Source organism: Tamandua tetradactyla, chromosome 24 (assembly GCF_023851605.1).
Source record: "Tamandua tetradactyla isolate mTamTet1 chromosome 24, mTamTet1.pri, whole genome shotgun sequence".
Lineage (NCBI taxonomy): Eukaryota > Metazoa > Chordata > Mammalia > Pilosa > Myrmecophagidae > Tamandua > Tamandua tetradactyla.
In genome coordinates this window covers 48292025-48304379 of record NC_135350.1, presented here as the reverse complement: position 1 = coordinate 48304379, position 12355 = coordinate 48292025, and the positions used below count along the sequence as shown (strand labels likewise).

General features: G+C 39.5%; 1 protein-coding gene across 1 annotated transcript in view; it reads right to left on the bottom strand.

Annotated features, from left to right (window-relative positions):
- The window catches only part of ANTXR2 (ANTXR cell adhesion molecule 2), a 140277-nt gene extending 128211 nt beyond the window's left edge, over positions 1–12066 (bottom strand). Inside the window, exons 1-3 of the mRNA XM_077143050.1 lie at positions 11215–12066; positions 10407–10478; positions 8323–8394 (exon numbers count right to left, since the gene is read on the bottom strand). Of these exons, the coding sequence (XP_076999165.1) occupies positions 8323–8394; positions 10407–10478; positions 11215–11366 (296 nt within the window). The 5' untranslated portion in view covers positions 11367–12066. The remainder of the gene's footprint in view (positions 1–8322; positions 8395–10406; positions 10479–11214) is intronic.
- Positions 12067–12355: the final 289 nt, after the last annotated feature.

Here is a 12355-nt window from a genome sequence, read left to right as displayed (position 1 = left end):
TTTGCTCTTCTAGGAAACCTATAAATGGTGACAGGCTGGATTTGATGTGACAGAAAAGCAAAATGGATAGGATCCTAGACTCTAATGCCAGACTCCACAGATTCAAAATCCAGCTCTTCCTGCTCTTTCCGCCTTATGCTTCAGTCTGGTTTAAAATGTTTGTACTTTGCAAATGGTGGTATAAAGTGTGGGATAGTGGGCGGGCCACAGTGGATCAGCAGGCAAGAATGCTTGCCTGCCATGCCAGAGGACCCGGGTTTGATTCCCAGTGCCTGCCCATGTAAAAAAAAAAAAAAAAAAAGTGTGGGATAGTGTCACAACCAGTCTGACAATTTATTAATCACAAAATAACAATAAATCTCTAACCTAAAAAAATAAAATCCAGCTCCTACACTTAACAGGTGTCTGAGCCTGGGCAAGTTACCTAATCCCTGTATCCTTCAATCGCCTCCTCAATAAATAAAGCTAATAATAATAATACCAATTCCATAGGATTGTTGTGAAGGTCAAATGAGTTAGTACCTAATAAAATGTTTGGTACAAAGTGAATGCCCCACAGACATTAGTTATTATTGTTAGTAGTAAGACATGGTGTGTCAGGGACTGAATAAGGTCACCTGCCAGTGAACCCTCATTCCTTTCCTCAGGCTGCTCTGCACCAAGCACTGAGCACAACATTCAGGTGAAGAATGGGCCTGGGCCTCAAGTCCCAGCTCTAGCACTCACTAGTCTTGTGACTTTGGCAAAGTTATGTAACCTCTCTTGTACTCCATTTCTTCAATCTGAAAAATGGGATGATAGTACTAACTATCTCTAGTAAGGGAGTTGTTAAAAAAATGAAGGAGCTGTTATAGATAAAACACTTAGGGCACCGCATGTTGCATAAATGTTCAGTTATCATTACCAACTTTGATATGCATTCACTGTATTCCTGTCTCTTTATCCATAGAAGAGAACTTAAGTATAAACTATCAGCCTTGTTAGTCACTGTTTGCAAACTTCATCTGAAAATGATACTTTTACTTGTCCCTCATAGAACACATCAAATTTTAAAATTTTATAGCTAAGTGATACAAACTATAAATCACAAGCATAATGTGTTCAGTATAGCTCTTGAATACATAGCTGAATATGAACAATCACAAAATGTACTTCTGTTAGAGTACAAACTTTTAAAATATCTTAAGAAATTTGAAGCCCAAAGTAGAGACAAGTGAGTTCAAGTTAGCAGTCCCAGATCCAAAAATATCTGCTTAAAATGTACCCCACATAATCTGATTTTATGAAAAATATTATCTAATTTAGTTCACATTTACCAAAGTGTGGTACATGGATCACACCTAAAGTCCATACCTATGGCATTTAGCATATTTTTACTCCACTCACTGCTATACTGAGCCATGAGAAACTGACCCCTGCATATAACCACTTCCGTGTGCCAGGTCTGTCTCCCAGGTATAAGTAGCAGTCACAAACACATGTGAGACTTCATTAAACGTAACTATTGATATATCCATCCCTAGAATGTGAGCTACTACCATGCCCAGACCTCTCCCTGTTAGTACATGGAGCCCAGGCAGACTTTTCTAACCAGGAATGATTACTTCTCTTTTAGAAGAAGAATTTTCTAACTAACCCAGCTATAGTCACTTCCTCTAACCATCTCACTAATTTGAAGAACTGAATAAATTTAAGGGATGAATATGTTTTTGTATTATGATAAATTCTGACTAATTATGAAAACTGGAGAAACGGGAACACAAAGAATGAGTCAATGCAATGCAGTGCTTGCGTGCCCACACTCAAGTCAGACCCGGATTTGAATCCTGGCTCTAACTATTTCTTCTGTGTCTCTTTAAGCAAAGTCATTTGACTTCATTAAATCTGTTAAAATCCTGGCTCATGTTGAAGATGATGATGAAAATCCACTTTCATTTCAAGGTAGTCTCCTCCCTACCCAAACATTAACAAAAGCTAAAAGAATCAAAAATAAGGAAAAAACATAAATGAGAAATTTTAAAAGGTAAATAGGGGGAGGTAACAGAATCAAAGAAAGAAAAGTAAATTAATGCTACAAGCATTTATTACATACACAATATGTATCAGATTCTTAATTAAGCTTTCTCACTCTTTATATGTATTTCATCTTCTCGACATTGCTGTATGGTAGGGATGATTAGCAACTTTTTAACTATCAAGAGAATTGGGCAGCAAATGCCAAGCAAGTTTGCCAATTCCCACACAACTTGAATGGCCCAGCATGAATATCTGACTCCAAGACCAGTCTTAGTCCTTTCAAAGAAGGAAATTCAAGGCCCTCAGAGAAAACAGTTGGTTATGATCAATTCCTGGTTGCATTTTCTTCCCAACCTTGAATTCCATACTGACTACATAAGTCAAAACATTTTTAATTTAATCATTTATTTTTTGTTGAAAAACTTCAAACTACCTAGATGCATAAGCATTAAAATATGAAGGGTCTCTCCTCCATCAAACTAACTCATAAGGTAGCATCACTGTTAAGAATTTACTTTGTATATTGAGATTATGTGTGTTTTGTACATTGTCGCATCAATAAAAATAAAAATAAAAGAAGGGAAAGAGAGGGGGCTGTGGGAAATAAATGTCTCCAACACCTCAAAAAAAAAAAGTGGGACAAGTGCAGCAGTTCCCTGCCAGGCGGCTGGGGTGATTCAGGCAGTAGACCAGGCAGGCAGCACAAACTGCCAGTGTGGGAAGAGAGTGAATTCAAACAGGACCATCTAGCAGAAAAGCTTTTTCCCAGGAGTATTCACTATTTTAGTGCTGGACGCTCCTCCTGTTCCAGGCCCTATCTATGAAGGGCCTGCTGGGTTCTTGGCTGGGTGCTGGGGGCAGAGCTCACCCTCAAGGGGTAAAAAGACACTGAAATGGCCACTGATAGCAACAGCTACCACTTATAAGCACTAGGAAGTGTCAGGCACCGTGCTGGGCAGGGCAGGTGTACCATCCAACAGCATGTCCATCATTATGGCTCCCCTGATGCCCTGTCACAGGGATTCTCTCCATTTACAGATAAGAAAAGTGAGGCTCAGAGAGTGAAAGGTAGAGGAGAGGCTACAACCAATAGCCCACCCTCACTGCCTCCCTTCCATGCTGTAAGGTGACCGCCAGGTGAGACCACTTGGTTGCAAACTCCCCACGCAGGCGGGTGGGTTCTTCATCTACAGACTCCATCACCTAACAGGGGCCAGGCACAGTGAGAGGCCTCACAAGTCATTCACAGAAGGGAGAGATGAACCAACAAGCCAATCCCCAAAGCACAGAAGACTGGGTTTACTCCTTCTCAATCCTAGGAAATACTATGCCCTTTTCCTTTGAAAAGTAAATAAATATATAGCTGATATAAAAAAAAGAATTACTTGAATTGTCCATGCATTTCTGATCACGTGTGCATGCACACACACACACACACACCATGTAAAACAAAGATCTTCTTTTCAAAAAAACATAATCACACCTAACAGTGTTATGCAAATTGCTTTTTTCACTTAAAACTGTTATTGGATATATTTTCATGTCAGTACATATGAGTTTTCCAATTCTTTTAATGGCTGCATGGTATCCTATTCTATATATATATTATAATGTAATTATGGGATCATTGGTAGATAAGTATTTAGATTGCATACAGTCTTTCATTATCATGAACAGTGCTGTAGTGTCTAACTTTATACACACATCGATCTCTGCATACTAGGTGTTAGTATTTCAATAAGAAATAGTCCTAATAAGTAGACTTGCTGGTAAGAACTTAATAAACTTTTACAGATACTGCCAAACTTCTCTCCAAAACTGACAAACCAATTATATAAATGACAATTTTCCCACAAAAGTACATTTTCAATTTTGCTTTTGAAGAATTAGGAAAAAATCCCTTCCATAGAAAAAGGTTATATTCCGTAAACTTATTCAGATGACTTCTCTTTAATGACCTATGAGTTTGTTTGAGGGAAATGTTTTTCATAGGGAACTGATTATTGTGCTGAGGTCAAGCAATTTCATAACACTACTTTCAATTTTGGGTCAATTTAAGGGTTTTTTTCCAAGTATACCAAAAAGAGAGTTGGAAATGTGTATAACTGAGCTAAAAAAATAGGAATAATAAAAGTAGCCAAGACTTACAAAAAGATATGTCATCATTTATTATGTGGTTTAGTTACAGAGAAAGACAATATAAGTTAATAACTCAGGTTCTGAAGTCAGACCAACTCATTCACTCATTCAAATATTTTTTGAGCATCTACTGATAACCAGGGTCTGTTCTAAGGGTTGAAATATATGGTGAACAAGACAAAGAAGGCCTCTCTGCTCTCATGCAATTTATATCAGAGTCATGAAGATAAAAAGGTTGATTAATCAGCAAAATAATTTCAAAAAGCAATACCAAATAAACACTGTGAGAAATTTCTGGCAAGGGATAATGAATACTTTAGATTTAATGACCAAAGAAGAGCTATCAAAGAAGGTGACTCATGAGATGAAGTCTGAATACAAGAAGGAAATTTCCAGCCAGGGGAAGATCTGGGACAGAGAACAGGCTTTGGTATGTTCAGGGAATAGAAAGGAGGTGGACTGGACTGTGGTACATGATTTTGCTGGAGAATGCTGGGTGGGCTGGTCCAGGTAGGACTTTTAGGTGGTGGTGAGACATCTGCTTTCTATTCTAAGCCACTAAATCACTTTACACTATCAAAGATCATTCTGACTAACGTACTGCTCACCACTTATTAAGTATGTGTCCTCGAACTAACCATATTACCTTATTTAGCTTTCTTTAGTTTCCTCATTTTTAGAATTCAAATAATAACAGAATTTACTACAAGGAGTTGACATAGGATTAAATGAAGTAACGCATGGAAAGCACTTTGCACAATGTCTGGCACAAAATAAGGGCTCAGGAAATGTTTTCAATTAAGTAACTATTAGAGCATTCATTAAGATCATATTAAACAGAATTGAGAACAATCTGCAATCTCCAATTCTACAAAATAATAACTTGAAATATTTCTTAAAACTAGCCCTGCTTCCAAACTCTCTAATATTGACAGCTTGGATACTTTTATACTGAAACAACACTTGACACTTTAATCTTACCTGACCCTGTAATACAGCCTTGGGCTATTTATATGCTTGGGCATACCCCTCTACCTCCCCCTTCACACACTATAGTTTATTCAACTTTGTACAGCTCCAGAGTCCACAGTGCTCAGTATTGCATAGATAAGGTAGGCAAGTACAGAGGTAGGTGAGCAGATGGATTAACAGATATGTGGAGGATGAAAATCATGGGAGCAAGAGAAAAGGAAATGTTTCAAATTGGAATATTTGAAAGAATAAACTTCTTAAATGATGATATAAAATTTGTAGCTGATAATTTCTTGTTTATTGTTATTACATTTATGTATCTACCTAGTACTGTATGCCATGCTGAAATCGTAATAAAAGGCACGGCCCTACCCTAAGAATTGCCTTCCACTCTTGCCTCACTTTTACTGAAAACCTTTAGTAATATTGCAAGAAATATGAAAGAGATACTTCTCACATTTACCAATGTACTAAAGAATTATGAGTAACAGAACTGAAATTGTGAAATCTGTTAAACTTTGTTTTTCTTTACTTGACCTTTGCTTTTCTCATGCACTGAGATCTATTTGTAAGTGTGATAAACCAAGAACATTTTTATGTGGAACTCCAAAAGAGCCACGATAGCAAGGAAACATTTGTTCAGTGCTTTTGTATCTAAATATGCAAGCTGTTCCTACATACTTAAAAGTATATAATGGATGAAAAGTAACCCATATCCAAATATAGTACTATAGAGAGTTAAGAAGTTACTGATTCAATTAAATAAAATTAATAAAAATACAGTAAAGAGGAAGAAAATAATAGTCTTTATTGGATATTCGTCTGTATCATCAAAAGCACTTTTCTATTCAATATCTTATTTTGATCTTCACAATAAAATTATGTCTACATGTTATAGACATAAAAACTAGCACTGAATAAATGTTTTCCTCCAAGTCGCTAAATACCAAAGCTGAATCTCTAAACCTGGCCTTCTCAATACAGTTTCTGTCTCTCCAAACCAACTTAACTTTTCACCAACAGTAAAATGAATTAAAACTGAAAAGCATTTCTATTTAGAAGAGACAGAGGAGCTAGCTACGCGTAAAGTAAGTGACAAAGAGCATTATTAAAATACCTTCTGGAAAGTTATAAATCCTTTGAAGCAGGTCAATATTCCCTTACATGTCTAATTTTTTGCTTATCATTAAAATACTGCAAATTCCTTAACTCCAGATAACAATAAAGTAAAAATAATAGTAAGATTTTTATCTGTTGCATACTTATGTGCCTAGTTGTCCTCTGTTTCCCACATTCATTAACTTCAGACTTCAACTTAACCTTCTGAATAAGTTAGGTAGTGCTATCATCATCATCATCATTATATAGATTAAAAAAAAACTGAGACATAGCAAGGTAATACAATTTGCCCATGACAATTTGGCTAGTAAACTGTAGAGCCAGGATTTAAATCCAGATAGACTTGGTCCAGTGATTCTTAATTGTAATACTATGCTGCCTCTTGAAAGAGAAACCTCTTCTCTACCCTTTTCCAGTTTCTCCCCATTAAATTCAACCAAGAAGAAGGGAAGAATCACTAATGTAGATTAAGAATTTATACCTTTTCTATGTACGTCTAAGCAAAGTCAGTTTGATTGGCCAGTGTCTGCATTTTCAAAGTGCTGGAGGACTCACATGCAGAGAATGCCTAGCAGAGAACCTGACACAATTTATACAGCTAACAATTATTGAGAATCTACTATGTGTCTGTCATTGTGTTACATGTTAATATCTAACTAAGCAATAGAAGATAGACACATAGATAGTGATAATGTTAGACTGTTACTTTTCTCCCCTAGGAGATAGGCTGGATCCAAAGTTGTTTCAAGAACTGTTATATAACTGAGTATAGAAAACTATTGTGCATAGATTGGAAGGGGCTGCTGTGGTCCCTCGTTAGACCCAGAAGCACACGAGGAAGTTTCAACGGGAAGATTGAGGATTCTACGCATGTCTCCCCATCTAGAGATTTTCTCTCCAGAAAAGGCACACTCACAACAGAATATTTATCTTTATCCAAAACTATTATGTCACTTACAAATAAGTCCTTTTCATATCTTCTGAGTCCCTCTGAGTGATATGATTTCTTTTTTTTTTTGACATGGGCAGGATCCGGGAAACAAACCTGGGCATCCAGCATGGCAGGCAAGAACTCTGCCACTGAGCCATCATTGCCCACCCTGAATGATATGACTTCTTGACATTTTTAAGGGGAAAATCCATTTATAAAAATTTCATTCACACACAACTTTTCAGAAATCCACGCTATGCAAAGCAAAGTATGCCAACCTCCATGCTAACATTACAATTTGAAGAAATTTGATTTCAAAGTAATACTAACTCATTCATTTATTCAACAAGAATTTATTGAGCAGGTACTATCCTACATGTTATGTTTGATGAAACTGAAATAAAAAGGACAAAAAGTTCCCTTTCCACTAGTGAACTCATGGTCTAGTGAACAAAACTGATCCCATGGAAATATCTAACCTTTAAAACATGTCAGCACCTAATTTCTACGTGCCACAATGAATTCAAAGGACATGGAAATGGTCATTTGAAATACTGTGATAACGGCTTGAGAAAAGCTACACCTTTTAAAAGAACTAAATACATAGATAGACAAACATACAGAAAGCAGAAATACATATACACTGTCTGCCCATCTAGCTATGCAGGTTCCTTTTGATCTTCTATATAAAGGAAAATGTATTCAGCATCAGTGGATTTCGGAATAACACTAGAAATTCAGGGTATCTCTGCTGAATGTAGTGAACAATCCAAACAGGCCCACATCTTTCTGCTTCCCAAAGTTCTTCTAGTTTCTTGCTGATTAATATAATCTAAACAAAAAAGATGCAGAACTACTCAAAATAGCAGAGAGGGGGGAAAGGTGACAATTTCTGGATGTACAATGAAGACAGGAATCTGGATTCACTGTACATTTCAGAGCTAATGCAAATGACATTGATTTTTGGATTATTTCCCTTTTTGTATTACTCATAACTCCTTTTCCCTTTATTAGTGAAGAGAACTGATTTGTCTGAGCATTTGCTTGATTCCACTGAGAGGACTGAATCACCTCATGGAAATATCAATCATTCCTCTAAGATTAGTCTCTACTAAAAGCCTGCAGTGAAATGATAATGCACTAACCTGTCTCCAGTTAATGGCAAAATAATGGTTGCTTGAGAAGAAAACACAATGAAAGATAATCTCATTTGAGGGCTGCAAAATAAGAAAAGGGACAGTTAAAACATTTTTTAAAGAAATATTGATACAATACAGACATATAGCTAGGCAGTCTCATTTAAAATTGGTTTCGCTGAATGGTGCAGGCTTCTTTTAAATGGACCTCTCTAAGTAGATATTCTAACTCTGTTTAACATTACTGCACAAGTCATTTTGATTTAGTCAATGCTTCTCAGCACTGAATAACTCCATAACCCAGAGAGACTCACACTTAGGGACTAACTAGAAAGATAAATTCTAGGTCAATGTAAAATCCTTTTGTAGAAAAGGTTCTTACCTTGGTGTTCCCCACTATCTCCTTAAAATAAGTTGAAATCTTGAAATTTATTATCTTTGGCAATACTTAGGAATGGAGAGCAGCCAGTTTGGCTTAATTACCACAACTATGACATGAGTCCATACAAAAGTTATCCTGAAGTAAGAATTGTTAAAGAGTGCCATGGCAAATGTGTAAGAAATCAACAAATCAAATCCTAATTAGACAATTTCAATTTTCCAAGTCTCAGCCGTCATAGTTCCAACTGACAATTACTCTAGTCAGCTACATCTCTCAAGCTTTGGGCACATATCTCAAAGAATGGATCTTGTTTCTATGACACTCTATGCAATTATTATTGAGAGCTGAAACTAAAGAGATGACACTAAGGTCTAAAAACTGAAAATCAGAACTATTTCAAAGGCTTAAACAAATTTTAAAAGTCATTATTGTCAGGGGTCATCTCTTATCTCTTTTCTACAATGTGTTGTTAGTAGCTGAGCAATTAAACTTGAACCAGGGAACTGTATATTATAGAATTCCAACTTGCAAACCAGACCAATATATAATAACCTAGATCCTTATTATTCTGAAATGATCCACTGCTTACAATCAAAATCTACATAATACTCTCTGCACACTCTTAGCGTAAATCAGAGAATTTATAAGCAACTGTCTCTTCTGCCTTTGACATTTAATAGAGGATTTAGGGTCTTATTTCTTTTTCTTTCCTGGACAATTTTACCTCACACCCTGTCCGGAAATGAGGGCACTATATTTGGCTTCTTAAGCAGGGGACTTATAACTGAACATGGACTAGCATACATTTTTTTTTATAGGAATAAGTTTACTGCTGCCAATAACTGAAAGCAAGGATTTCCTAGGCCTCTACAGATTGTTTGAAGTTACTTGTAACATGATTTTCAAAATGTTTTGATCATCCAAGCCTGTTTTACAGAAAACATTTGGGCTAACAAGACTGGAGGAAGCAATATTTAATGATACAGCTCCTATTCATGTCCTTTCCATTATCTTGATAAACTTGGATTTGCTCATTGCATTTTTTTCTTTAAAAAAAAAAAAAGAAAGAAAGGGGAGAGAGAACTTAAAAGACTTGTGTCCCAGGGTTATTTTTTTACTAGGAGATGCCACTAATTCCTAGTTACCTCTAAATAAGAGACTAAGCCGGATTTCAAGGAAATTATGCCTTTTATAGGAGAGTAAACCAGCCTTTCCCAGTGAGGCTTATTGCATATATAGAAAGAACAGTTAAAATTTAAACCAGCCACACACCCACACATTGTGTAAACACAAGTCCTTCTTTAAACACACACACAAGCGCCTTTTCTGGTAGTGGGTTATTAACACATGTTCATTTGAAGTTTCCCAACATTTGTTTTTAAATGAGGACTTGTACAATGCTAAGATTTGTGTGGAACGGAAACTATATTATGGATACTATTAGCACAAATTTTATTTTTTAATGTGATAAATTATGAGAAAGCATAAAATTCAAAACAGATGAAAATTCGGAAAGAAATAGACATTTGGAATAGAATTTGAAGATGCTTCCTAGAGCCTGAGCCAAGTTTCTGGGATTCAGATGAAATAAGCCCATAAAGATTGAAGGGCTTTCCTAATAACTGCATGCATATAATTATGACATTTAGTCACTAAAAATCAACATTCTGGAAAACGTATTCCCTGTTGCATAGAAAAGTGGAGAAAATACCTCACAAATCTCTCCGTAAGTTGCTGGACAAAATTATAAATTTCAATCCAGTTATTTGCAACACTCCCAGACCTGAAATATGAAATTGAACTGATTAGAAAAATAAAGCACAGGGTCGATATTTAAACATTTCTAACAGGTTGCTTCTGCAACACCAGGTGTAACAGGCCTCTTTAAGCAAAGTAACGGTATCTGCATGCAATTCTGTAGGTATTAACAAGAATCAACAGGCCATCTTCCGGTACAACCTGCCTACTGATTGTTTGGAAAAGATTCCAAGATAAATGCAAAAACCTTCCTTAGTAGGAAATGCAAACCACACGGGGAATGCTAACCCTAGGCTTTTCCTAGCTCCCCAAACCCTGTGGTCAGGATAAAACCAGGCAAACCTCAGCCAGCCTCGGGGGAGGGGGGAAGGGAAGGGCAGAGGCCGGACGGGGCGCGGGGCGGGGTGGGGGGGGGGGGGCGGTGGCTAGAGTGAACATTCTGGTCAAGGTTCAGGAGACGCAGAAGTTACCTCGGGCGGCCGCTCTCCTATTTCCTAAGAGACCCATAACTAGCAAACAGTGAATACTCCACTTCTCTGGAGAAGCCAAGTGGCCCAGGGTTCCTTCTAGCCCCCATTCTTATCTTGCTGCTAGTTTGCACAGTACAGAAAGTTCTCGCCTTTCGGACGGAGATATCAACAGGGTATCAGCGAGTTTCCAACACCCCTCTCCAAGACGCACACGCCCATCCTTAGCATCCCAGCCGCAGGTGACCCTGTGCCGCCCTCACCCAAGAGACCCTGGGCCTCCCTAGCACTCACTTGTCCAGGACGAAGTAGAGATCAAAGGCGCCTCTGCAGGAGGGCTGCTCCTGGGAGCGCAGCAGCCCCCAGTGACTGCTGAGCGCCAGCAGCCACAGCCCGGGGAACAGCCATCTCCCCGGGCTGCGAGCTCCGGACGGCCCTGCCACCATCCTGCGGCCAGGGGCCTGCGCTTTCCTCCCGCTCGCAGCCCCTCGGTGGGGACGCGAAGGTGGCGCACCCTGAGGTGGGTGGCGGCAACCAGCCGGGGTGCCGGCACCTGGGGCAGCGGGACCCACCGGCTGACAGAAGGAGGGAGAAAGGGAAGGAGGGAGGTCCTAAGAGGACAAAGGGAGTCTCCTCCACCGCCGCAGCTGCCACCGGAACTCTTGACGAATCCCAGTGGAAGCGCGATCCAGTCCTCCCCCTCTCGATTCCGGAGAGTTCCTGCAGACAATGAGGGCCTAAGGCGACGACAGCTCCAGCAAGCAGTTCCTCCCCGGCCTCCGGCGGAGCCGCTGATACCGGCCTCGGAAGGGGACCGGGAGTCCCACTCCTCGGGGCGAGGGGGATGGGGGAGCTGAAGTCCAGCCGGCGGCTCCCGGGACCAGGCGCCTGACGCACAAACTTTACAGTGGAGAAACTGCTTTTCTAGTTCCCTTCCTCTCTGGGCCGGAGCAGCTGCTCTCCCCCAACACTTCTCGGCAGTCCAAAACTTTCTCCCCTAGCGCTGGGTTTTGGCACAGCGCAGTCCGGCCCTCCCCTTTAGGGGAGGAGGCTGAGCGGGTCCTGGGGCTCAGTGGCCCCAGAGAAGCAACGTCTCGTCCTGGGGTGCGCCCTGGCCCCGTCTCCTCTAAGTGTGTCAGTGTGCGCCTGAGAGCGAGGGCGGGGCCTGGTTTGAAGACCGCGGAGCCACACACGCACACTTGTGGGTTTGTGCCGAATTGAAGGTTACTAACACTTGCCAGATTTTTGAAGGAGGAAAAAAGTTTAGAAAAACAGATGTCCTCTAGAAACTAAACATACCCTTGCATCCTGCAAGCCTGGCCTATCTCAGCAGCTTTGAAGAACAGCCTCTGCGTGGCTTGGAAACGAAAAACTAGCGATTCCGTGGAAGATGGTGGTGTCTTCACTCCCCCTCTCCTCCACTACCGCAAACACA